At 33.3% G+C, this 26,448-nt stretch overlaps 1 protein-coding gene across 1 annotated transcript in view; it reads right to left on the bottom strand.

Annotated features, from left to right (window-relative positions):
* Positions 1 to 5,574: 5,574 nt before the first annotated feature.
* LOC140449470 (elastase-1-like) overlaps positions 5,575 to 26,448 on the bottom strand; it is a 39,515-nt gene continuing 18,641 nt past the window's right edge. The window contains exons 3-5 of the mRNA XM_072542649.1: positions 10,786 to 11,033; positions 10,525 to 10,658; positions 5,575 to 5,975 (exon numbers count right to left, since the gene is read on the bottom strand). Of these exons, the coding sequence (XP_072398750.1) occupies positions 5,784 to 5,975; positions 10,525 to 10,658; positions 10,786 to 11,033 (574 nt within the window). The 3' untranslated portion in view covers positions 5,575 to 5,783. The remainder of the gene's footprint in view (positions 5,976 to 10,524; positions 10,659 to 10,785; positions 11,034 to 26,448) is intronic.

Here is a 26,448-nt window from a genome sequence, read left to right as displayed (position 1 = left end):
AGCTACTTTGTTTTCTTTGTATAATGCTTTAACTGCTTTTATTAGTGTTTGTCGGATTCCGAGATCATTCATTGCTTCCCATAATTTGACTCTAGGTATTGAGTCATATGCTTTCTTTAGATCAACAAAGGCCAGATGGACCGGTCTACCTTTTGCCATTTTCTTCTCCATCAGTTGTTCTAATGTGTACGTATGATCTAGGCATGATTTTCCTACTGTGAACCCTGCTTGGTCTTCTCCAATTTTTCCTATTATTTCAGTTTCTAGTTTTTCCTTAATAATTTTCCCGTAAAGTCTACCTACCGACGATATTATACTAATTCCTCTATAGTTTTCACATTTTTTCCTGTTTCCTTTCTTATGTATGGATGTGATGTATGCTTGTGTCCATTCCGCAGGTATTTCTTCTCCATCAGAAATAGATATTTTACCTCTGGTAAATCCCTAAATGGGGTACTTCGAACAATTGAAACCAGAGTAAAAAAAAATTTAAATGGAATTCTCGAACGAGAAAATTCAGCAAAGAAAGGACTAGGGCGCCACAGACCGGTTTTCACGGCGGAACAAGAGGAGTTGGTGGAATCACGACTATTTACTTTTACTTTGAATAACTTTCGAAGTTTGGCTTTTCAGTTAGCTCAACGCAATGGATTAGATAATCCATTTAATAGAGACAAAAAAATGGCCGGTAAAGCTTGGTTATACAGCTTTCTAAAAAGACATCCAACCGTTAAACTTCGTACCCCTGACCCAACATCTCTAGCTAGAGCCATGGGTTTAATAGGCTTGCCGTAAAAAATTAGTTTTCCTTGCTTGCTTGAAAAATATAAAATACCACCCGAACGGATTTACAACGTTGACGAAATGGGTATAATAACTGTGCCAAAGAAAAGATTGAAATGTTTATCATTGCGTGGGAAAAGGCAAGTTGGATGTATATCTTTGGCTGAACGTGGTGTTCTTGTTACTGTGAAAATTTGCATGAGTGCTTCTGGTGTCTTTATGCCATCTACCTACATTTTTCCTAGGTTCAGCTTCACCTGGCAGTAAAGCTTTCTATCATTCGTCAGGATGGGTACAAAAAGGAATTTTTTCTAATTGGTTTAGTCATTTTATTGAGTTTTCAAAATGCTTCAAAAAACATCCTGTTCTTTTACTTTTAGACGGACATACGACCCACAAAAAAAATATTGACGTCATAGAGAAAGCTAGAGATATTGGTATTGTAATGTTGTGCTTCCTTGCACTCAGCACTTATTATACGTCAGAAGTTCAAAAATGGATGCAGCAACATCCAGGTCGACCAATCACAGTCTCCCAAATAGGAAAACTTTTCGGAAGCGCATATCTGAAAGCTGCTAGCGTCCAAACCGCTGTGAATGGGTTTAAAAAGACTGGCATTCAACTTCTCAATCCGGAAATCTTTGAAGACTGGATGTTTGAACCTACTGAACCATAGAAACACCGATGAACGATCCGATGATTGGTCCCGTTTTAGAAATAATTTACGCTCTCCACCTTGTACATCACCATTATCACAAAACCAAGTTCATGGTGATGCAGAAAATGAGAATTCTCCAAATACATTGCCTTCAGATACTTTTGATACTTTTACACCACAAACATCTCCTAAGGTGCTTGAAAATAAGGAAAATGATCATATTACTCCTCCTTCTCTTTCTCGCAATAAGTTCTATGCTAATGCGATACCCTCTTGTTCGTACTCTGTCAATAAATTTCAAGTCACTTCCAAAGGATTAGTTGCCCTTCCTCACGCAGAAAGAAAAATTAACCTTAATGATAAAAGGAGAGGAAAAACAGCTGTGTTAACTTCAACACCTTATAAAGAAGAACTGGAGAGGTCTATAGCTAAAAAGCCCATCAAGAAACCAAAACTAAATTTGGAAGAAAAACAACATTGGAAAGGCAAAGGAAAAAATAAGAAAAGAAAAATGAGAAAGAAACAAAAGGGATAGCAGTTCAGATGATGAAGACGAAGTTTGCATTTATTGCTCGGAACTGTATTCGAAATCAAAATCAGATGATGGTTGGATAATGTGTGAGCAATGTCGACTTTGGACTCACGAAGCTTGCGCTGTGGTAGAGAATGATGGTGAGCCATACTCATGCGATTTTTGACGGTTTTAAACTAGAAATTTATTTAATATTAATGTTATATGAATAATGTTTTATTTTTCAAGTTAATATATATTTAACTTCAATTACGTCTTAATTCACATTCAAAAACCATCCCGTTTTACCCGACCAGGTGTCGGATACTTTGCTATTTTAAAAAAAAATTGAGTTTTTCAATGTTATCGGCAAACTATTAAGGCGTAACTATACTTAAGCATAGGAAGTGATCAATGAAGAAGTTATAGTTAAGAAGAAGTAGATATCAAGAGCATAGTCAAATAGTTATGAGTAGACTTCGGCAAATATGCATATTGCATATTTTGCATATTGTGCATATTTTATGCAAATATTTCATATTTTGGCATATTTGTATAAAAGTTTGCATAGTGCATAAAAGTTCAGATTTTTATACTGTATATGAAAATTTTTAAACATACCAATTTATTTCAATTCTTGTATACAATTTTGTAGTCATTTTAATCAAGAAATGATCTAAGTACGTAATCTCTACAGGTACAAAACATTTACAATTTCAAAGAAGATCAATTTAAGTAGCCCTCAACATTCTTAGAAAGTCTCGGTCACTGAGGCATTCAGTTATTGGATAATCGCTAAGGGTTCGCTCATTTGCATTTTATGATCTAATCCCCAAATCTATCTACAATTTATTGTATCTTAACAGCAGGTAAACGGCTAATAGTTTTGTTCCTAATTTAGGGATTTTCCAAAATCTCCCAGTTTATTGAATTAGGTACCTAAACATTTCTAATTTGATGCTCAGATTTGTAAATCATTTTTGTTTTGATATTCAAAGCGTAAACACTCGTTGTGCGTAACAAAAAGGAAGATTGTGATTTTATAATGCCTAAAACAACCAGTGCTTCAACTTGGATTAAACCTTATAAAGAGCTGTCTATGGATATGGGAAAAATCTACTGTTCAGTCTGTGGCAAAATTGTAAGTATCTAATATTTTCTATTAAATATCTAATATTTCATACATTTAGGGTGTTTCCAAATGACACTTACAACGTTTGACTGTAGATACTTCTCGAAAAATTGAACAAAACGATATAGTTAATGAGGGGTCAAACTTATTTACTTTTCGAGATACAGGGTGTTAAAATTAAAAAAAATTAAATTCTTTTAGTTAATAACAACAATAACTTTAAAACCAATAAACGTATTTACTTGAAATTTAGTACTCGTAGGTTGTTTTTAAATGAAAAATAGCTTCCTTTAGTGAGAAAAAATTGTACATGGTACAATACAATGGTGTGTATTTAGAAAAATTTTTCACCTTTACGTTTTTTTATGAAGTCAGCTATTCTAAAACACAATTATTTTTATTGTAATTGAATTAACAAAAAAAAACTTTTGTTGAATTTTAAAATAAGTTATATGATGTACTAATGGTTAGTAACAAAAACTAATTTGTGGATTAATACTGCATTTAAAACACTTAGCGAGTGTTTTTTTTTCCAAACCAGTTATTTGATTAACCAAAAACACCTTGTATATTTTTATATTTTAAAGGTTGGGTTAAAATAAAGGTTTTTATTTTTATTTATAGATAGCATGTGAGAAGAAATTTCAGATAGACCAACATGTGAGAACTGCTTCACACATTGCAAAAAAAGGAAAAATAGGAGGAAAACATCAAACTTCAATGGCTAAATGTTTCCAATTTACTTCAAAAAAATTAGATGAGCAAGAAACTTTTAATGAAGACTTGTGTCGCGCATTAGTGTCTGCAAACATACCGCTTTCAAAATTAGCAAATGTAAATTTTAGTTCGTTTCTAAAAAAATATTGCAAACTTAATGTTCCAAGTGATCGGTCTCTAAGAAGAAATAATGTGAACGGGCTATACTCGTCGGTGTTAATTAATATTAAGGAAGAAATTGCAGATAATTATTTTTACATATCTTTTTACATATTTTACATATTTACATATATTCTTAAAGAAGATACCTTACCAAAATCTCATCTTATTTCATGCCAGCAACTTGAGAAAACAAATGCTTTAACAATTTTGCGTTTTATACAAGAAACATTAGCAACTTTTTTTCTTCCGACAACTATTCCTTCTAATAAATTACTGCTTATTTTATCGGATGCTGCTCCTTATATGGTGAAAGCAGGACAAAATTTAAAAATATTTTTCCCAGATTTAATACATGTTACTTGTGTAGCGCATGGATTAAACAGAGTTGCAGAGGAAATACGAAAAAAGTTTCCTCTTGTAAATACCATGATATCCAGTGTCAAAAAAGTATTTCTTAAATCTCCTATAAGAATTCAACTTTATAAAGAAATGCTACCTAACATTCCTCTTCCACCACAACCTATTTTAACGCGATGGGGAACATGGTTGAAGCAGCTAATTTTTATGCAGATCATTTTGTTAAAATAAAGAACATAATTGATACGTTAACAGATGAAAGTTCCCAATCTCTTTTGGATTCTAAACAAACTTTTCAGAGTAACTTGATCCAACAAGAACTTTCATTTATAAAATCAAATTTTAGTTTTGTTCAAAGAACAATTACTCAGTTAGAATCACCAAAACTGTCATTGTTCGAAAGTACAGCATTAATAAAAGAATTTGCGTCATGTTGTCGGAACGTTAGAGGTAATATTGGAAAAGATATTTTAAAAAAATTTGAAGCTACTATGGAAAAAAATAAAGGTTACCATATTCTTTCTGAAGTAGTCAGTGTTCTAGCTGGAAATATTTCGGAAACAATTAATTTAGAACCAAATGTTTTGGTTAGTTTGAAAAATGCTCCCGTTACATCAGTTGATGTTGAACGAAGTTTTTCCATATATAAATATATGTACTCAGACAGAAGCCACAAGTTTTTGTTAGAAAATTTTGAACACCACTTGGTCATTTATTGTTACCATAATTCTAAATAAGTTTATTCATACTTAAAAATGATGTAGTTACTTAAAATAAATGTAAATCTTAATGAATAGTAGGAAATATTTAGTTATGTACACTTTTTTTTTTAAATAAAATTGTTACTATTTTACGATTTTTTTATTTATTTGTATGCATATTTTGTAAAATATTTGCATATTTTCGGGTAAACACGTGCATATTTATGCGCATATTTTCTACATTTTTATTTGCATATTTGCCGAAGTCTAGTTATGAGTCAAATAACGTTAGCTATCCCGTTTTGTCCAACTTTCCCCTATTAAGATTGGGCATTTGCGTTGAATACGACATGTCGAATGCCGATCGTTATATATATATATATATATATATATATATATATATATATATATATATATATATATATATATATATATAATATTAAAATATCTTATTGTGATCAATAGGGTTTTAAGAAAAACTTCTCAAAAACAAAATTTATTTAGTAGTTTGATTTAATAGTAAGTTTGATTTATTAGTAATAAATTAATAAATTTATAGACAATTTATTAATTCATTTATCTCCACATTCCTTTTCTAATATTTCTGACTATCGCGACACTTACACTAAAGTAGAAGCGAATTTTCGGATATAAGCGACACAGGAAATTCTAGAAAACCAATTTAATTACAGTAAAAAAAGGTTAAAATTCTTTATAGTATAAAACTAGATTCATTAACAAAGGTAGAGAAAAATGTCCGCTTCAGCTTTGATTAAATTTTGAGAAATCGATCCCCGTCACCCTTGAAATCCAAGCGATATAAGCAGACACCCTGGTGTACACGGAATTGTTGAACGATATTCTGCACAATGGTAAAATAGACAAATGACTAGTGATTCCCACTTGAATGTATTTTCCGTTTCTGAAAATTGTAAGTGGTCCGCCACTATCTCCCTGAAAAAAAGGAAATTTTTAGTATGGGGGATTTGTGTGTGGTTAACTGTAAGTTTTATATATAAAATAGAAAAATGTAGCTGCATATATTATTTCAATTAAGAATTTTTTGAAGTAAAAAAATAAATGCGTTACATCACTAACGTTGGGTCTTCTCCCTGTCGTTGAACATTGAAATACTTCGATTCCAGTGCCCTTAGGTACATTAATAATGTATATAGTATCTTCTTCTTCAAGTGCCATCTCCACGGCGGAGGTCGGCAATCATCATAGCTATTCGGACTTTTGAGACGGCTGCTTTGAAAAGTTCATTTGATGTACATCCGTACCACTCTCTCAGGTTGCGCAGCCATGACATTCTACGCCTTCCTATGCTTCTCTTTCCTTGGATCTTTTCCTGCATAATCAGTTAGAGCAAGGTGTATTTCTCTCCACGTGTAATATGTCCGAGATATTCTAATTTTCTTGTTTTTATTGTATTTAAAATTTCCATTTCTTTGTTCATCCTTCCCAGAACCTCTTTGTTTGTGACGTGTTCTGTCCATGATATTTTCAGAATTCTCCTGTACACCCAAAGCTCAAATGATTCCAGTTTTTTCATTGATGTCGCATTCAAGGTCCAAGATTCCATTCCATAAAATAAAGTCGAAAAAACATAGCACCTCGCCAACCTAACTCTTAGTTGCAGTTTTAAATCCCTGGTACATAACACTCTTCTCATTTTGTTGAAATTTGCTCTAGCCTTTTCTATTCTTATTTTGATCTCCTGATTGTAATCATTTGTGGAGTTAATCATTGTTCCCAGGTATGCATATTTGTCCACTTGTTCGACGTTGGTTCCGTTTATTAGAAGATGCTCGTCATTTCTTTGAGTTTTTGATATTCTCATAAATTTCGTCTTCTTAACATTCATTGTTAGACCATACACTTTACCATACTCTGCTATTCTGGCCACCAGTCTCTGAAGATCTTCAATGTTTTCGGCTAAGATCACAGTGTCGTCCGCATATCTAATGTTGTTGATGGGAACTCCATTTACCTTTATTCCAGCTGTTTCACCCTCAAGAGCTTTTTTCAGGACCTCTTCGGAGTAGGCATTAAAAAGAATTGGCGACAATATGCATCCCTGTCTTACTCCACATATAATTTCAATTTCTTCTGACAGCTGTTCGTTAACCCATACTTTTGCTCGCTGTTTATAGTATAAATTTGATATGATCCTGAGGTCGTTATAGTCAATCTTCTTTGATTTCAGGACATTCATTAATTGTTTATGTCGTACTTTATCGAATGCTTTATTATAGTCAATAAAACATGCGTATATATCTTGATTGACGTCCAGGCATCTTTGTATTAGTATATTAAGTGAAAAAGAGCTTCACGTGTTCCTAGGCCTTTGCGAAAACCAAATTGTGTATTATTAACGTCTATGTCCAGTTTGTGATATATTCGGTTATGGATGACTTTAAGTAGTAACTTTAGCATATGAGACATTAAGCTAATGGTGCGGTAATCGCTGCATTCTCTTGCGTTTTTCTTTTTAGGGAGACAAATAAAAATAGATGTTAACCACTCTTTGGGCAATACGCCTGAACTATAAATTTGGTTCAAGAGTGTCACTAAAACCTATATAGTATACCTAATAGCTAATACAGTAGGGGAAAGGGAGGAATAGTGACCGCCTAAGCATTTTGGTTTATTTATACTGCTACATAGCTTTAAAAATTATACTGTTAACGTAAATAAAATAATTTCAAACCTTAGTACTTCAAACTCTATTTACTAAAAATTTTCAAACAGATCAAAAAAAAATTAAAACGGTTTTTCAGATTTCTGCTGCCGCATATTTACCCACTGCCGAGGGGTAAAAGTGCCACTGCCACTATTACCCCCATTTAAAAAATAATTAAATGCAGAAATCGTAAATGTAAATTTTGCCTTCGAAACTGAGTCATCTTTTGAGCATCCTGGTATTGGAATTATGTCAACAAAAGATACTTCAAACTTTTTGTCATGTGTCGAACTTTCTTTATTCCCCTTAACTTCCTCATTATTCTTCTCCTTATCTAATCCACTTTTTTCTCTTGGTCTAGTGTCTGTTTATCTTTTTCTTGTATGAATGATTCACCTGGAGCAAAGTCTTCGGTAAAATTTTCAGATTTTTATATGGAAATATTCCTGTATTCTCAAAACCTTTAATAGCTGGTGTGGTTACGCAACCGTATGAATTTTTAAATATTTCAGCTATTTCAAATGTCGTGATACGCTCATGAGAATGACTTCGAAATTAATTGCTACATTCAATGTTATACGCTGATTTTAACGATGAGTAAAAAGCTACATCCAACGGTTGGAGTCGATGCGATGTGTGCGGGGGTATGGTTAACATAATAATTCCTCATTCTTTACAGAAATTATATGTCTCTAATGTACAGTGGCTACTGTGATTGTCGACGATTAACAAAACTGGATCCTCCTTTGAAAGTTTTACAACACTGTAAAAATACTGGAGCTATTCGAGAAATATTTGCTCATTTATCCACTCATTATTCGAGCAGCAGTAGACTACACCAGGTCGCCCATTTTTTTTCAACTCTGGCTTCATCTTTTTGCGGGCATAAATAAACAAAGGTGGAATATATGTTCCTGAGGCACTTATGTAGCATTTTATGGTTGTTGTTTGACTTCTTTCTGTACAGTTTAAATGAAACACTGTTAAATAGCGCAACAGGTATTAAACACGAAATAATATTAGGCCGTAAATGTAAATATTTCATGGCTACCATTAGTCCAGCGGCCATCATTTCCCCCTTTCCCCTACGTATTAGTCAGTTAAGAAAAACTTTTTCTCATCAGAGTAGCCATCAGATTTGGTTTAAAATTTGAATTATAAATAAGATAAACTTTTTCATAAATAATCAAATTTACCTTTAGGAGATCTGTATCATACTAATATTGTGTGTTGATTTGAATTATAATGCCACTTCAGCCCACATACCTCAATGTTTTTTTTAACATAGTACTGATCCAGTAAAATGGAACTAACCTTCATATCATCCCTTGCCCAAACTGCAACGCCACCACATTTATATTGGGATCTACTAAAAGAATTTACAATTTTAAAATTTGGAAAACTATAATGAATCACCTCGTCATCTGAAGACCTCTTCTCAGTCATAGAAAGAAATTTTAAATCAGACTCCTTATAATCAGCATATTAACAATCCATTTTAAATTTATTTAGTCCCTGAATATTTGACAGAAGAAGATCGTACTTATCCCTTCCTTTTTCCTGTTTAAAAGTCATTTCTTTATCCTTTCCTATCATTGAAACTTTAAAAGATATGTTGGGATGTTTAGCCGTTAACGACGTACATATTACTTCTGCAAAGTGTTTTTCTAACATCTTAAGATTTTCTGCCGTTGTATGTTGGTCTACTCTAGTAACATGGAGATAGCTAAATTTTGAGATTTCCACTGATTTCGGAGTTCTCAATATTACCTATAACAATACGTCCATTCCTTTTTAAATGCCTAACATTTTTCCATTCTTGCCCACTATTATTTGTTACCGAATTTGAATTCTTAATATATGTTCAGGGATTCTACAGTATTCACTGCCTTCCCCCGCTCAACCGTTTCCATCTCTCTCTGTTGTTCCATTCTCCATCGTTTAGGCCTCTCTTACTCATGGCGTCGTCTACTTCGTTCCTCCAGGATTTTCGGGGTCGCCCTCTTTTCCTCCTTCCTATGGGGCTCCATTCGGTTATTCTCTTTATCTATCTGCTGTCACTAGTTCTTCTTACATGTCCATACCACTTTAGTCTTTTTTGTTCTATGTATGTTAGTATGTCTGTTTCTATTGATGTTTTTGAACATTTTTAAACACAGTTTTTGTTGGGTAACTCCTTTCTTTATCAACAGCTAGACTTTCATTAACAGCAATATTTTGCGGGTGTAGTTTTTGTTTTTTGGGTATTCTTTACTGCTGGACTGGATCGGTCGTTCAAAATTGAGGTTTCTGTTAGAATGGTTTATTAAATACATATTTTGTTGAGTAGATGACGACTGGTGGGTTAATTGGATATATTTAAACAAATCTAGTGGTTTTTTTAGTAAATTTATCGTAATTTGTTGATTCGACATTATTATTTCATTCTGATTAATAATTTTGTTTGAGCACATTTCAGTTAACCTCGGATCCTCATCGTCAGCCTTTTTATCCAAGATTTCGTTTGCTGGATCACCTAACCTCACACTTTCTTCACAGCATATAACTGTTTCATCGTCGATATATTTAATACAATTTAATTTCTTCAGGCAGCCACTATGTGATAGTAGATAGTAGACAAATACAAAGATAATAATAGTATAATGTACCTAAATTTTTAAAATAATGACTTTGGTCTGTGTAAATAACCGTTTTCAATAAATATTTTTCTGAACATTGAGTTGTTTGGGTTCATACACAAAGTCAACAAACAGTAGCTTCCAGCTGAAGCTCCTATACTAAAGATCCTTCGAGAATTTCATGTAAAAAGTTACTTACTTTACACGCTTTTCCTTCAGATATGGTAGAAGTGCAACATATATCGGCGGATTCGGCTGAATTCATCAAACATTTGGTCGGGGAATCGATGTGGAGAATTGCTTTCCTCAATCTTGTCGGCTGGTGATAATAATCTGAGGTAGGAAAACAGATCTTTTATTACGGTTTGGTAACTTGTTACATTACTAAGAAAAAGTAATATGTCTAGATGAATCAATATTAAAGAAGAAAAGAAAGAAGAAAGCTAAACTAAAATATTACCATCAATAATTCCAAATCCAGTTAAATACGCCGTGGTACCTATCAGGGTTTCCTTATTGTTATTATGCAGTCGGATAATCTGGACATTTTTTCCCAGTCTGGCGTTGGTTTTTAATTTAATCAGTCCAATATCGAATCCCCCGTTTGTTTCAAAATATTTTTTGTGAATATAAAAGCTCTGAACTGCAGCTCGTTGAGCGTTGCTACCGTTGGTAAAGATACTTCCCAAAGCAACCGTTACTATGTTCCTATAAAAAATAAAGACTAAAAGATCAATTCTGTGACTGAGGTGAGTAAGCACATAAGTCAAATTTTCCGAATTTTTTTTTTGATAAAAATGTGTAGGTGATTTGTAATACTATCATCGGCTCCAAGCACTTTAGTCTACAATGCATTTTTACAGCTGTTATTGCGAAGTGTGCATAATAACCATACTGAGAAAATACCGACTTGAGTTTGTGAATAAACACTTAAGTCGACTTATGTGAAGAGAGCCAGTTGGAACTTGCTGTCTCTTGTCGTCCCGTCGGCGACAGAAAATAATTTAGCCTAAAACAGTTCAGTTTGGTTTGATATTGCGAATAACACATGTCCAGAGTTTTTTGTTTAAAGTGTCTGTTGATGATGAGTTGATAGCAGATACATTCCTAAAAGCAATTCTGTTTTGATGACAAAATAATAATACTACAAGCAATTTTACTTAGAGCGTGAAAATCACGTCGAAAGCTACAAAAACCACCGGACAAAAGAAAGACTAGAGAATTACGAAAAAAAAAAGTAATTCGAGAAGTCCTATTCGCTCCGTGCGTGACTGACGCGACACCTACCGCCTTCATCTGACAGTTTTGGAGTCTACCAATTTTCAGGTTAAACATATGACATTAATGACGTATGTTTGACATTGTTAAATACAGGCGAAATTGACAATCATTAATAATTAACTTTTTAACTATATTTTTTCAGTTTATGTACAAAATAAATGTAGTATTAAAAACTGGGTTTCTCAAAATTCATCATAATATATCTTTTTAAGCCCAAACGGAAAAGAAAAGTTAAAAATCTAGTACTGGCAAATCAAGTTTTTCGCGTGAAAGAGCATATAATTAAAAACAGTAATAGTAAAAGTTATGATATAAAAGCTAAAGTCATCAGGCACTCTGCAGTTAGCTTGAAGCCTTATAAAATATCATTTAAGGTAAATTATTTAAATATTTCAATTGCATAAAAATGAGGTTACGTGATATTTCCTTTTTCATATTAATAGCACGGATCCATCTTTTTCTTTTCTCTAATTTATATGTAATCTTTGGGAACCTATAAAAACTACACTTACTATTTTTGCTATTATTAGCACAACTAAATACGCAACATGTATTTGCACACATTTTTAATAAAATTTATGCGTAAAAAGGTAGGGCCAATTGTGTCATATTTCGCCGCTACGCACGCTGGCATCGTTTCAAGGTACCCCTACCATGGTCACGCACGGAGCGAATATTACAAAAAATGGTAAAATAATTCCAGAAAGACCATTTCAACCTCTGCCACTATGCCCAGCAAAGTGCAAAACAAAAATCACTGAAAATCAGCTGAAAGAAATTTTTCCCGAATATTGGAGTTTGGGCAGTTACGACAAGAGAGTAGCTTATATAGCCAGTCTTTTCACCATACATGACAAAAAGTCGCAGAGGCCTCATACAGACGATCCAGACAAAGAAAAATTTCGCCTCAAAATCTACAAATATTTTTTATGAATAAATAGTAGCCATATTTCTGTTTGCCGTAAATGCTTTCTTGTGACTTTCAATGAAACAGAGAATTTCATAAAAGTTATCGCTGTAATAAAAAGAGTATAACCTGCGGAAACAAAGATTGATTCTGCCCAATGAAAGAATATTCCAATAAACAAGTGATTTGAAGAAAATTAGAAGAACTATGTAAGCATATTTTGAGTTTCCTGAGTTGTGAAAGCCACTACTCACGCGTCCAAACAAATAAAAGGTTTCTACCATCACATTTGACCCTAGAAGCAATGTATTTCCCTGTACAAGGAATCATACCAAAACTTTGTGTCGTATCCATATTATAGATCTAAATTTCATAAATTGAATCTGTCGTTTAAAAAGCTTCAAACGGATATTTGCCATAAATGCGACAAGTTAAAGGGGCCATTGGTGTCTAGGAAAAAAGACGATCAAGGAGAACCTTTTCGCTGGCATGACGTGCAATGGCTAAATTATATAAAATTGGATAATGGGAAAATATTTTTCAAAAAATCCTTAAATGCAGAGAAGCCATTTAAGGAAATTTCTTTTATTAGACGAAATGGGTTGGGAAATTTAGTTCCCCCGTTGAAATATAAGGCGGATGTGCCAATAAATAAAGAAAAAAAAAGAAGGATCTTCTTGATTTGCTTCCCTTAATCCCTACAACTTTTCATGGGTTCTATGAAAATATTTCATCGATCGAAACAGCGTTGCTGGACTATTCAGGTATCGACGAAGGTATTGACTAAATAGTTATTATGTTTAAGTGGTTCATTCTTTTTTTTAAGTTTATTTTTTTTATCAAACTTCCTTTTTTATAACAAATAAAAAATACTTTGTTTAATAATATTATTTTCATAACCATTTTCTGTAAGTGCAATAACGCATAAGTCATGGACACACTTGGGATCAAATGACATAAGTCACGAATTTCATTTTTGATATATTTTTTATTTCATGGCTGGTGGAAAATTTGGAGAATCGTCTATATTAGTATAAGACATTTATATAGATAATTATAAAAACAACAATTAAAACCAAATAAAGTAAGTAACACGTAATTTTGGGCTATAAAACGGATTTAGAGGTAACCGGTGAATATTAAATCGCTTCTACTGCAAAACTAGGCAAAATGACTTATGTGCTTTCTCATCACGGTCAAAGAATTATTTTAGTCCATAAATATAAATTAGTGTTCACTTAAATATCGTAGAGTAGGTAAGGACGTATTTAGCCGAGTGCGATAACAAAAAGTGACCACCGATAAGAACAATTAAAATCTAATTATTAAAATTCTAGTTATTAAAATAAACAGTAAAGTGGCAGTGGCGTACCAAATTCTGTTTTCTACAATGAACAATTCACACACACGGAATACAAACAATCAGTGTTTATTGTAGTATCAGCAGAAATTGCAGGTAAGCAGCAGGTCCACTATTAACAAACATTCAAGAACATGTACCCAACTCCCCAACAATATTCTCCACTAGAATACACATCCGAACATGCACCAAACCACATATACTGGCAACCCACAAATACTCCTATATCAAACATTCCACAGAATCAATTCGGTCTTCCACCACAACCACAACAATTTCCACCACAACCCCAACCAATTTACTACAACCCAAGCAACCCATCTACTGTAGGGTAGACCTCAAACACTAAGCTAAAACTTGCAATTACACATTCAGAAAACTCGGATATAGAGTCAAAATAAAAACTCATGGCAAGTAGTCAAAAAACTTAAATTTTCAAAACAAAATAACGATCCATTCTCCAAGCTCACCACCAAGAAAAATACAAACTCGATACAGTGCATTATCAAACGCCGAGAGCTCTAAACAGACTGAAACAGAAAAACAACAGAAAATACCAAAACCACCTCCAATATTCGTATATGGTGTCAAAAAATTTAAAGATATAGTCGATAACTTTGCACAAATTGTGGAGGAAGAAACCTACTATACCAGAACTCCGCCAAACGACACTGTCAAGATTACGACATATACAATAGATAGACACCGTAAACTGATAAGACATTTACGAGAAGAAGAAATCATTTACCACACTTACCAAATAAAGGAACAACGTGCCTATAGAGTGGTAAGGCATATCCATCACTCTATACCCACAACAGATATAACATGGGAACTAGAAAAAGCCGGCTATGAAGTTCCCAATATAACTAATATTCGACACAGACAAACAAAGGAACCCTTATCTTTGTTTTTTATAAACCCAACAGTAACAACAAAGACATATTCAACCTAGAATTCTTATGTCACACCAAAATAGCAGTCGAGGCACCAAATAAGAGAAACTCAATAATTCAATGTGTGCGATGTCATGCATACGGCCATAGTAAAACATATTGCACTAAACCGCATTACTGCGTCAAATGTGAAGGACAACATAATACAAAAGATTGTAAAAAACCTAGAAGCTTTTTTCAGCTAAGTGTGAACTATGCACACACCACCACACTGCCACACCAACGGAATCCCTACGTACTGGCCGAGTGACCCAAGAAAAATTCCAGATCTGCTGGTCTACTACAAAAGCAAAGGAGTGTCCAGAAACGACTGTCTAATAGAATCCAGCTATGATCTCTCGTAGGATCATACAACGGTTATTATGAGCCTGAGTACCACAGTTATAACCAGCCCACCACCTCCTCGACTCACGTCAAAAAACACCAACTGGGCAGATTTTCAATCCTACCTAGAAGAAAACACCAATCTTAATCTGCGGATTAAATTTACACTGTGGTGAATACTTCACCACACTTGTGTAAAAAACGGCATGGCAATCTACACCACGAACTGAACGCAAACCAACACATACCACAAATGTTCTCCTGCACATTCGCCAACTCATTGCTGAAAAACGTCGTGCGAGGAGAACTTGGCAATGATCTAGAAACAACATAGACTTATATATATTCAATAGACTACGTAGGCAACTTGGAGTAGCCATCAAAGCCGCGAACAACGAAACCTTCGACCATTACATTACAAACCTTAGAGAAAATGACCAGACGTTATGGAAGGCGAGTAAGAAGCTTAAGAAACCATACACAACTATTCCTCCCATCCGTAGACCAAATGGCGAATGGACCTGTTCCAACAAAGAAAAAGCGGACGTCTTTTCTGAACATCTTACAAACGTACTTCAAACAGAGCCAACAGATCCTGATAAAGAAGTGGAAGAACTTATTAGCGCAGCATATCAAATGTCCCTCCCAATTAAAAGTTTTACTCCTATAGAAGTCAGGAAAAAAATAAACAAATTCAACTCACGAAAAGCTCCAGGTTATGATTTAATCTCGGCACAAGTACTAAAACAACTTCTTCGCAAGATCATTACTTTGCTATCAGCTATATTTAACTGCATGCTAAGCTTATCATACTTTCCAAAAATGTGGAAATTTGCTGAAGTTATTGTGATCCACAAGCCAGGAAAAGAGCCTAATGAAGTAACATCTTATCGACCCATCAGCCTACTCTCAACCTTAAGCAAAGTTTTTAAAAGATTGCTGCTACAAAGGATATACGCAGATCATGAATTTCTAACATTACTTTTAAAACATCAGTTTGGTTTTCGACAAAATCACTCCTCTGCCCAACAAGTTCATAGAATGATAAATGAAATATCAAAAAGTCTTGAAGAATACTGCAATGCTACATCTCACAAGCGTTTGACAAAGGTACAAAGGTCTGCTTTACAAAGTAAAAATAGCACTATCCAGTAACTATTTCCTTCTACTTAAATCCTACATATCAAATAGATATTTCTCTGTAAAATTCAAAGACCAACAATTTAACCTCTGTCCTATCAACTCCAGAGTCCCGCAGGGTAGTGTTCTAGGGCCGCTGCTTTTCTCACTCAACACAGCCGATACACTAGAGCTTAATAATTCTACAATTGCTTCCTTTGCTGACGACGTAGCAATACTAGCTGTAAATGAAGATCCCATACAAGCCTCACAAAACCTGCAACATCATCTGAACATACTCAGTGATTGGTATACGAAATGGAGAACAAAAGTAAATAAAACAAAATCAACTCAAATAACATTTACCAACCGTCACAACATATGCCTACCTGTAAGAATGGAAAATATAAGAATACCAACAGTAACAGACGCTAGATACCTTGGCTTCCATCTTGACCAACGTCTCACTTGGAAGAAACATATCCAGACCAAAAGAAGGCAGCTCGACTTAAAATTCCGGCAAATGTATTGGCTTCTTGGACGTACATCAAAACTTAACATCCAAAACAAAATTCTTCTATACAAACACATACTCGAACCTATCTGGTTCTACGGACTACACCTATGGGGCTGTGCAAAGCCAATGTCGATGAATATTATCCACAGACTCTAGTCTAAAGTGCTAAGATCGATGGTGGATGCACCATGGTACGTAAGTAACCAAACACTTCACTATGACTTAAAGATTCCTTTCATTAGAGAAGAAATCCATCGAGCCACGGAGTCACAAAATGAATGTACCATTAACCATGAAAATGAGCTAGTAAGGGAATTATTCAACAATGGTCCAGCCACAAGAAGACTAGATAGAACCTGGCCCCAAGACCTACTTCAAAACTAAACCAAAATAGAATAAGGTGAGCCATCATTGGATGTCTCTCCTTCACCTGCAAAACCTATAACACATTTACTTAATACTCTGTAATTATGTAGATTGTAAATAAACATAATTATATATATATAAAAAAATAAATATAAATTAAGCATTTATGTGGGAAAGGCATTATTTTCAAAAATGTTAAAATTCCTCAAAAAGTCTTGCTGTAACTTTGTGTAGCACTTTATTAGATCTAATACCTAAACTATCCCATAGCCAAACTTTGCTGGAACTATTCAATATATCAGGTATACTGTTACTTGCTCCTTCCACAATGAAAACACAACTTCATTGAAATTCATCGTACAGTGAAGTTACGTATTGAAATTCATGTCTGACATCCTAACAAATGTATGAATAGAGCAACAAATTTAAAAAGGGGCTGACTTAACGTATCTGACTTTCATTCAACTGAATAAGAAAATTTTATATTGAGTGTTAACTTAATACTAGAGTTAGCAGCAAAAGGAAAATTAGCAAGCGAAAATTTCCGTGATAATTTTAATGAAATTCTTAATATATTACAAATTAGTACAACACATCTGTGATATTGTGACATTTTTAATCGACTCTTCTAATCGGTTCTTGGAATGGCCATAAAATAATAAGAATGGCTATAATAAATAACTAAGACATTCAAAAATTTTTATTTTTTGATATAATCAAATGACCTCTGCAAATGATATAATCGAAGAGTATCAACTTTTCGTTGTTTTGAAGCGAAGCTTCTATATTGACGTGTTACTTTTTCTCTATAGCAAAATTCTGATGCGAGCATCACGGAAGTAGCGTCACGAAATAGCAATCACATCGATTCATCTCTAGATCAATTCTTTTGCTATAGTAGAATCCACAGTTAGAATGCAGCGTTGGTCTTACGGCGCGCAGCGATGCCGCTCATGTCGGCACAGTGGTAGGTGTATGATAGTTTGGCGATAGACTGAGAAATCAAGATCGTACGCGCTTCGTTTCAAAAATCTTTTCTCATTTAAAACATTTAACATTAAAAACAATTTAATTCTATAAAAAATTCCTGTATACATAAAATATCAAATACTTCGTAAATACTTATATACGTATATACAAAAAAAATGCAAGTAGTCCACTGCAAACATTTTTTCTTCTTCTTTCTTGACGTAGTTTACATAATTATGCTACTGCTCTTTAGATACGCGTTGGTACGCTTCTTTTATCAACCGTTCTACCGTTTTTTCTTAAATCGTCTTTGTTTGAAGCCACATACCTTTTCACTTGACTCCACACCATCTCAAACGGGTTCAATTCGCAATGGTAACGTGGCAGTCTCAAAATTTTAACGCCCTATTTTTCGGTAATTCTTTCAATTTTACATTTGTCGTACTCGTCTCTAAATGCGGCCGCAGTATCCAGTAATTCACTTTTTAGGTAATCTTCCTCGAAGAAAATGTTCTTTTTAATTAGCCAATCCTCCTTTTTGCCTTTTGTTTCACAATTTTTTCGGGAAATCAAATTTGCGGGAGCGATATGACGCGTTATCCAAAACGACAACGCTTTCTTCGTCTTTCGGTAAGTTTGGAATTAACGTCTTCTCAAACCATTCTTCATATAGATCCCCGTTCATTTCGTTGTGATAATCAGCGGTTCCCTTCTTAGATAAGAAATTTAATTCGGACCATACCACAAAAGCAGTTTCGCTTCCAGCATGAAGAAGAACAAACCGAGGACCTCTTTGGAGCTTTCAGTCCAGTACAGAGCCTTTTTATAAAGTCATCCCATGGATTCGAAAACTTGGTACAGACAGACATTGAAGTAACATAGACTGCTCTAAAAACAAAAATAACAAAGATACAAGAAGAATACATCGGGTTCATAAAACACAACAAAAAACAAGAATGGATAACGCAAGAGATCATGGACCTCATGGACGTAAGACGAAAACATAAAACAAGCCCAATAGAATACAAGCGAATCAACAAAATCATTAGAAAAAAGTGCAGGGAGGCGAAAGAAAACTGGATGTCAACAAAATGCCTAGAAATCGAACAACTTCAGGAAAAATACGACACCTTTAATATCCATAAAAAAGTAAAAGAAATGACAGGTAGACACAAAAAGAGACAAGCAACAATATTAAAAAATGATAATAACGAAATAATTATGGGTACAGAAGACAAACTAGAGAGATGGAAAGAATAAATACAAACTCTTTTTGACGACGATAGACCTTGTTCTCCACCATCCACAGACAATCGAATAAATGAAAAAGGCCCAGAAATAACCAAAGAAGAAGTGATTCATGCAGTAAAATCTCAGAAAGATGGAAAAGCCACCGGTCCAGACAATATCAATGTCGAAATACTTAAACTAATTGCAGATAACGAAAGTAAAAGCCTAGATTTAATAACAGCACTATTCAATAAGATATATGACACAGGTAAAATACCAACAGACTGGCTAAAATCAACATTCGTAGCATTACCAAAAAAATCGAATTCCTCACAATGCGATGATTATCGAATATTAAGCTTGATGTCTCATGTCCTTAAAACTTTTCTTAGAATTATCCATACACGAATTTACAAGAAGTGCGAGTTCCAGATGAGTGACACTCAATTCGGATTTCGAAACGGATTGGGAACACGAGAGGCTCTTTTTGCTTTAAACGTGTTAACGCAATGATGCAGAGACATGAATGTAGATATATATGCATGTTTTATTGACTATCGAAAAGCATTTGACTGCGTTAACCATCAAAAGATGATCGAAATTCTGAGAACAACGGGAGTTGACGAACAAGACTTGCGAATTATCTCAGAACTATATTGGCACCAAACGGCAACAATTGAAATAGAGCACACAACATCCGAAGACATACAAATCCGACGAGGAGTGAGACAGGGTGGCGTCTTATCACCGCTACTCTTTAATTTGTATTCGGAGTCTATATTCAGAGAAGCATTACACGAGGTCCAAGGCGGAATTAAGATTAACGAAATCAGCATAGACAACATCAGATACACTGATGATACCGTCTTAATAGCAAGCAACGCACAAGAACTACAAAATATAATAAATGCGGTAGTTCACCTCAGCGAAATGTTCGGTTTACATCTAAACGTTTCTAAAACTAAAACTTTAGTATTTTCAAAGACACCAATAAACGTACAGGTGTATGCCAAGGGTCAAATAATAGAACAGGTAAATTCCATAAAATATTTGGGAACAAATATCAATAGTCAGTGTAATCCAAAAAAAGAAATCCTATCAAGAATCGAACAAGCAAGGAAAACATTCATGAGCATTAAAACATTTTTTACAAGATCAGACCTTAGTCTACAGCTTAGAATCCAAATGATCAGATGTTACGTTTTTTCTGTCTTACTGTATGGCTGTGAAAGTTGGACAATGGACTCTGAAATAGAAAAAAGAATAGATGCTTTTGAGATGTATATATACAGACGAATGTTGAGGATTCCATGGGTACAAAGAGTTACTAATGTTGAGGTACTTCGTCGCATGTGTAAACAAAAAGAATTACTAAGAATAATCAAAGAGAGGAAAATGCAATACTTGGGTCATGTGCTGAGAGGCGAAAGATATGAATTACTTCAAGTTATACTGGAAGGAAAAGTACAGGGCAAAAGATCAGTAGGAAGACGCCAGAACTCGTGGCTGAAAGACCTGAGGAGATGGTTCGACCGCTCATCCGCAGAGATCTTTCGCGCAGCAGTTTCCAAAACTACAATTGCCATTTGGATCGCCAACCTTCGAAAGGAGACGGCGCAATGAGAAGAAGATGGATTCTTGATCGTTGTGCCCCTCCATTCCTTTTTTACTGAAACACTGACGTTAGTCCAAGACTCATTGGTATAAATAAGGTTTACAGTTGCCTTCTTCCTCAATGTTTTTATTTGTCTAAGGTATTTATGCCTCCATAATATGATATCTTTTCTTTCCATCATTATCGAATCTCGACCTCTTTTACCATATTCAAAACCCATGTCATTAAGTAGCCTACTAAATCTGATTTTTGAAAAAGGCTGGTAGGTCCTCATCATCCTTCACTATATTCATTATGCTGTCGACGGTTGGTGGAATGTTTTCCAAAAAAAAAAATCATAAACAATTTTCCTTATTCGAGATTTCACTACCTTATCGTGAGGATTCTCACGTGAATTGGACTGGAAACTGTTTTTTTCCTTTTTTGTACCGGTTGCGGTTCGCCTTGCTGGGCCATTTTGAGGATGTCATAAATTTTGTGGATTTAAAATCAAGATGGCATAAAACAAAATCACGCGAAACACCAACATACCAACATACAATCTAGACAAATTAAAAACGGCTCCAGGACGACACATGTTTAGGGAGGAACTCCAACTCAAAAGAAGAGAACGTGAAGTACATAGGTGGGTAGATTTGGCAGATGTTTTGACAGAAATAGCTGAAGATAAACTGGGTAAACAAGAGAAACACAGAAAAGAATGGATGTCAGATGAAACTTGGAATCTTATCGAGAAAAGAAAACAGCAACAGAAAGATATTTTGCAACCAAGAACTGTAGAAGAACGAGCGAACCGACAATAAGAATATAAAACAAAAAATAAAGCAGTTAAAAGAAATGGAAGAAAAGACAAAAGAAGGTGGGCTGAAGAACTGGCAAAACAGCTTGTTTTCTTCAGTCCAACTAGAGTTATACCAAATTACTAGACGACTAACAAAAAATGGGCCCAACTGTTTAAACATTGTAAGATCCAAGACAGGCGAATTACTTACTACAACAAATGACCAACTAGAGAGATGGGAAGAGCATTTTCATGAGATTCTGAGCACGCCCAGAAAAAACGCAGATAAAATTGTCGAAAATCTGCAGAATGTAGACTTGTGTATATCTTGCGAGGCCCCTTCCAAAACGGAGATAATAACAGCTATCGAATCTTTGAGAAATAACAAGTCTCCGGGAATCGATAACATTGCTGCCGAAATACTTAAAACTGATCCGCATCTAATTGCTGAACTTTTGTTCAGCCATTTGTTCCCCATAATCCGAGAGGTGTGGTAAACAAACCGCTTTTTTCAGCGGGTTGGAAGAGGGGTTACATTATTAAGCTTCCAATAAAGGGCAACCTCAGACTATGTAAACATTGGAGAGGAATAACCTTGCTTACCGCAATAAATAAAATCGTCACAACTTAGGTAAAAGATTAACAAACAAGATTGAATATCGAGCTGGTCCAGCTGGCTTTAGACCAGAATCCTCCTGTATAAACCACATTAATACTGTGAGGGTAATAATGGAACAATCGGTTGAATGGAACACACCTCTATGCGTGGTTTTTGACAGCTTATCTCATGCTGCTTTATGGAAAATTCTAAGAAATATCCTACATAAAATAATTTTCATTACAAAGTCACTGTATACTAAGATCTACTATACCTGACCGAACAAAAAAGAGTAGAACATCAAACAAAGTCCAGAAAGTGGGGTTGGATTGGTCACACAGTCAGAAAAAATAATTCCAGTATTGCAACAATTGCCCTAGAGTGGAATCCCCAAAGAAGAAGAAAAAGAAGGTCCCCAGTACCAACTTGGAGAAGATCCATCATGGACGAGATAAGAGGTCAAGGAAAGTCTTGGAATTAGATGAAGGCCTTCGCGCAAAATTGAACCCGATGGCGCGTTTTCAATGAAGCTCTATGCCCCACTTAGGAGTTCAAGAACCTTATATATATATATATATATATATATATATATATATATATATATATATATATATATATATATATATATATTGTAACGATTAGGGTTTATAGAAAATAATTTATAAGTTATATACTACATAATATTAGATATTTGGTTGTTTTAAATAAGTTATATACTAGAGAATTTAATAAAAATATATTTATGTGAGGGTATTTTTAATAAATTAGCATATAATAAGTGTAAAAAGTTGTATTTTAATTTTGTAAATAGATTTAAGTGAGCCATGTGCCTAGGCAACCAACTATACATACTCCAAGTGTCAAATTAAGAATCATAATACGAATATAAGTGGGGTTATTATAATAATATATTGTTTGAAATGTGTATTTTATTAAATTAGAGTGTTAGTTACTAATTTAATTATATATTCTGATCTGAAAAGCCTAAATGTAAACAAAATTATTAATAGAAAAGAATGGAATTCTCTGGATCTCCGGAGATGGCCATGTTTGCGAAATGGTTTGTTCCAGAAAATTCAGACAAGTATTTGATAGAACAAATTGGAACATGATATCTTACGAGATGGTTCTAGAAATCCAAAAAACATATAAATACCCGTGATTTGGATTCAAGATGGCAGTTTTTGAAAGTTTTTAGTCAGAAAAGTTTTAGATAGTGCAGTCAGAAGAGTTTTTAGAAGTTTTTAGTTAGAAGTCAAGCAGTTTATTATGAAAGTTAGTAGAAGATAGACACAATTAATTAGTGAAGTCAATTGTTCACAGTTTTAGTAAATCAGTCAAGCAGTTTTATAAGAAATATGAAAGTTAGTTGGAGATAGTCCAATTGTTTAATATAGTGAGTTAAATGAAGATTAAAAATTATGCATATAATTTAATGCACATTTATAATTATACACAAATAATTATTGAAGATTAAAAAAAGTATATTGGAAGAAATTAAATTATATTATGGTTGGAGATTAGTATAAATCAACTTATAATAATTGGATATTGGTATATTGAAAAGAAGAATAAATATAAATGGTGTTTGCTGGTTTGGTTGGTGGTATATAAATGCTGGTGAAGAAAAATATATCTTAAATTGGTAGAAGCTGATAATTAAAAAAAGAAATTTCACAAAAACAAGGATAACCGAAGTACAAAGACTTTCAGTGGTGATTAGAATATATATATAGTGGAAAACAGTTCATTTAGGCATTCAGTGAAAGAAAGGTACAAAATTTTGTTAATATAATTTAGTTAGTGTCATAACAATTTCAATTTTGAAGATAGTTTTGTTTAAATTTTAGATTGTCTATAGAATTTAATTAGTTTTATAAGAGTATCAATTTAAAGATAGTTTATTTTAAATTTACATTGGCTAGGTTAGATATATATGTGTGTTTCATAATAGTTATAATAAAGATAATTTAAAAAAGTACTTACAAGCTAATTCTTTGAGAACCGCGATAAAAACCCTATATTATTAAAAATACTCATTGCTCATCATTCAAAACAAAAAAACACATCATAACAATTTGGCGCCCAACGTGGGGCTCTCTATTTAAAAGAATTAGTTTGGGAAGATAAGTGCTCTCATATAATTAAATTAATTATCAGTAGAAAGGAAAAATAATAGATTTTATTATTAATTATATTTGAACAAGTAAAGTCTCAAAATGTCTCAAGGAAAGAAAGGTACAAGAAGCAAAAAGAATGAAGAAGATGTGGAAGTAGAAACACAACCTATACAAGAGGAGAGTTTAGTTCAAGTTCCACAAGATACTGCAGAAATGAATCCAGAAAGAGAGGAAAATGTCAATATGGCAGCTTTGATGTCATTAATGATGCAGATGAACAAGACAATAGAAGAGAATTCAAAAGAAATCAAAGAAGACATAAAAAAATTGGAAGAGAATTCAAAAGAAGTCAAAGAAGACATAAAAAAATTGGAAGAGAATTCAAAAGAAGTCAAAGAAGACATGAAAAAAATAGAACAAAAAATGGAACAGAATTCACAAGAAATCAAAGAAGACATGAAAAAAATGGAACAGAAATTGGAAGAGAATTATAGAAAATTAGAAAAGAAAATAGAAGATAATAATAATAAAATTGTAAAACAAATGGAAAAACAAATGGATAAAAAACTTGAAGCTGCAGAGAAAAAAGTAGCAAATGAAATAAAAAGTATACGGAATGACTACAAGAAAAGGATAGACAATGAGAGGACAGAAGTAAAGAGGATTATTCAAGATAATAAAATAGATATAGAACAGAAAATAGAGTTACAGAAATGTAACTTAGAAGTAAAAATTAACGAAGACAGGAGAAACACAGAAGAAAAATTAGACGATATACAACAAAATATCCAAATAAATAGTAATCAAATAAGAAATGTGGAACAGAGAATAGATGATATTTCACAAATGAGAGACATAGGGAGACCTTACTTAAATTTAACAAATGAGACTGGGATTAAATTCTCTGGTAATATAAAAAATTTGCATCCTAGAGTATACATAAATAGTTTAAAACATAAATTAAGATTTGTGAATAATATTAATGATATTAAAGATTATATTAGAGTGACATTAAATGACAATGCAGCAACTTGGTTTGCTAGTATTGAGAATGATTTAGATAATTTTCAAACATTTGAAAATAAATTTTTAAATTATTATTGGGGTGAATTAGAGCAAGCCAAGTTTAGAGAAATTCTATATTTTGGAAAGTATAATCAAAATTTAAAATCAAATATGGTAGATTATGCATTGAAATTGATAACAGTTGCAAAATATTTAGAACCACCACTTAGAGAGGATGAAACAGTCTTAAATGTATCTAGACATTTTGATGCTGATGTTGTGCAAACCGTAACTGTACAAAATATTCAAACAATAGATAGTTTTATTAATTTTATTCAAAGAATACAAAGAGGCAATATGACAAGTAATAATAATAACAGAAAAAACAATAGTAACTTTCAATATAATAGAAATGATAATCAACAATATAGACAATCATATAATAATTATAGATATGTTGATAGTTTACAAAATTTTAATAATAATAATAGTAATCAAAATAGACAGAATTTTAATAACAATACTAGTTATAATAGACAACATTTTAATAACAGTACTAATAATAATAAACAAGATTTTAACAATAGAAGAAATACAGAGCGACCTAACTATAATAGACAGGTAAATTGTGTTCGAAGGAATAGAAGCTGCGAAGACAGGGAACGAAATAGTACAAGGCAAGAAAATGTGAGTAGAAGTCATAGTAGGGAAAGACATAGGACATCAGATTCAAGTGGTCAGATACAATCTGACAATTCTAATAATCAAAATTTTGTGCAGTAAACTTTCTGAATTACAAGTTAGGCCATTGCTATTATGAAAAACCTTCTGAATTTATTTCTTTAGATGAAGATAAAATTATTGAATCTATTAATTTAATTTATATAAATGCTTTGGCCAAAAATAAAATGATTAAGATTATGATAGATACTGGTTCAGAAAGTACTTTAGTCTCGGAGAATTTTATTTTTAATA

The sequence above is a fragment of the Diabrotica undecimpunctata genome, chromosome 9 (assembly GCF_040954645.1).
Source record: "Diabrotica undecimpunctata isolate CICGRU chromosome 9, icDiaUnde3, whole genome shotgun sequence".
In the NCBI taxonomy this organism is placed as follows: domain Eukaryota; kingdom Metazoa; phylum Arthropoda; class Insecta; order Coleoptera; family Chrysomelidae; genus Diabrotica; species Diabrotica undecimpunctata.
The sequence above is the reverse complement of the archived record's forward strand: the minus strand, read 5'-3'. Positions and strand labels throughout refer to the sequence as shown.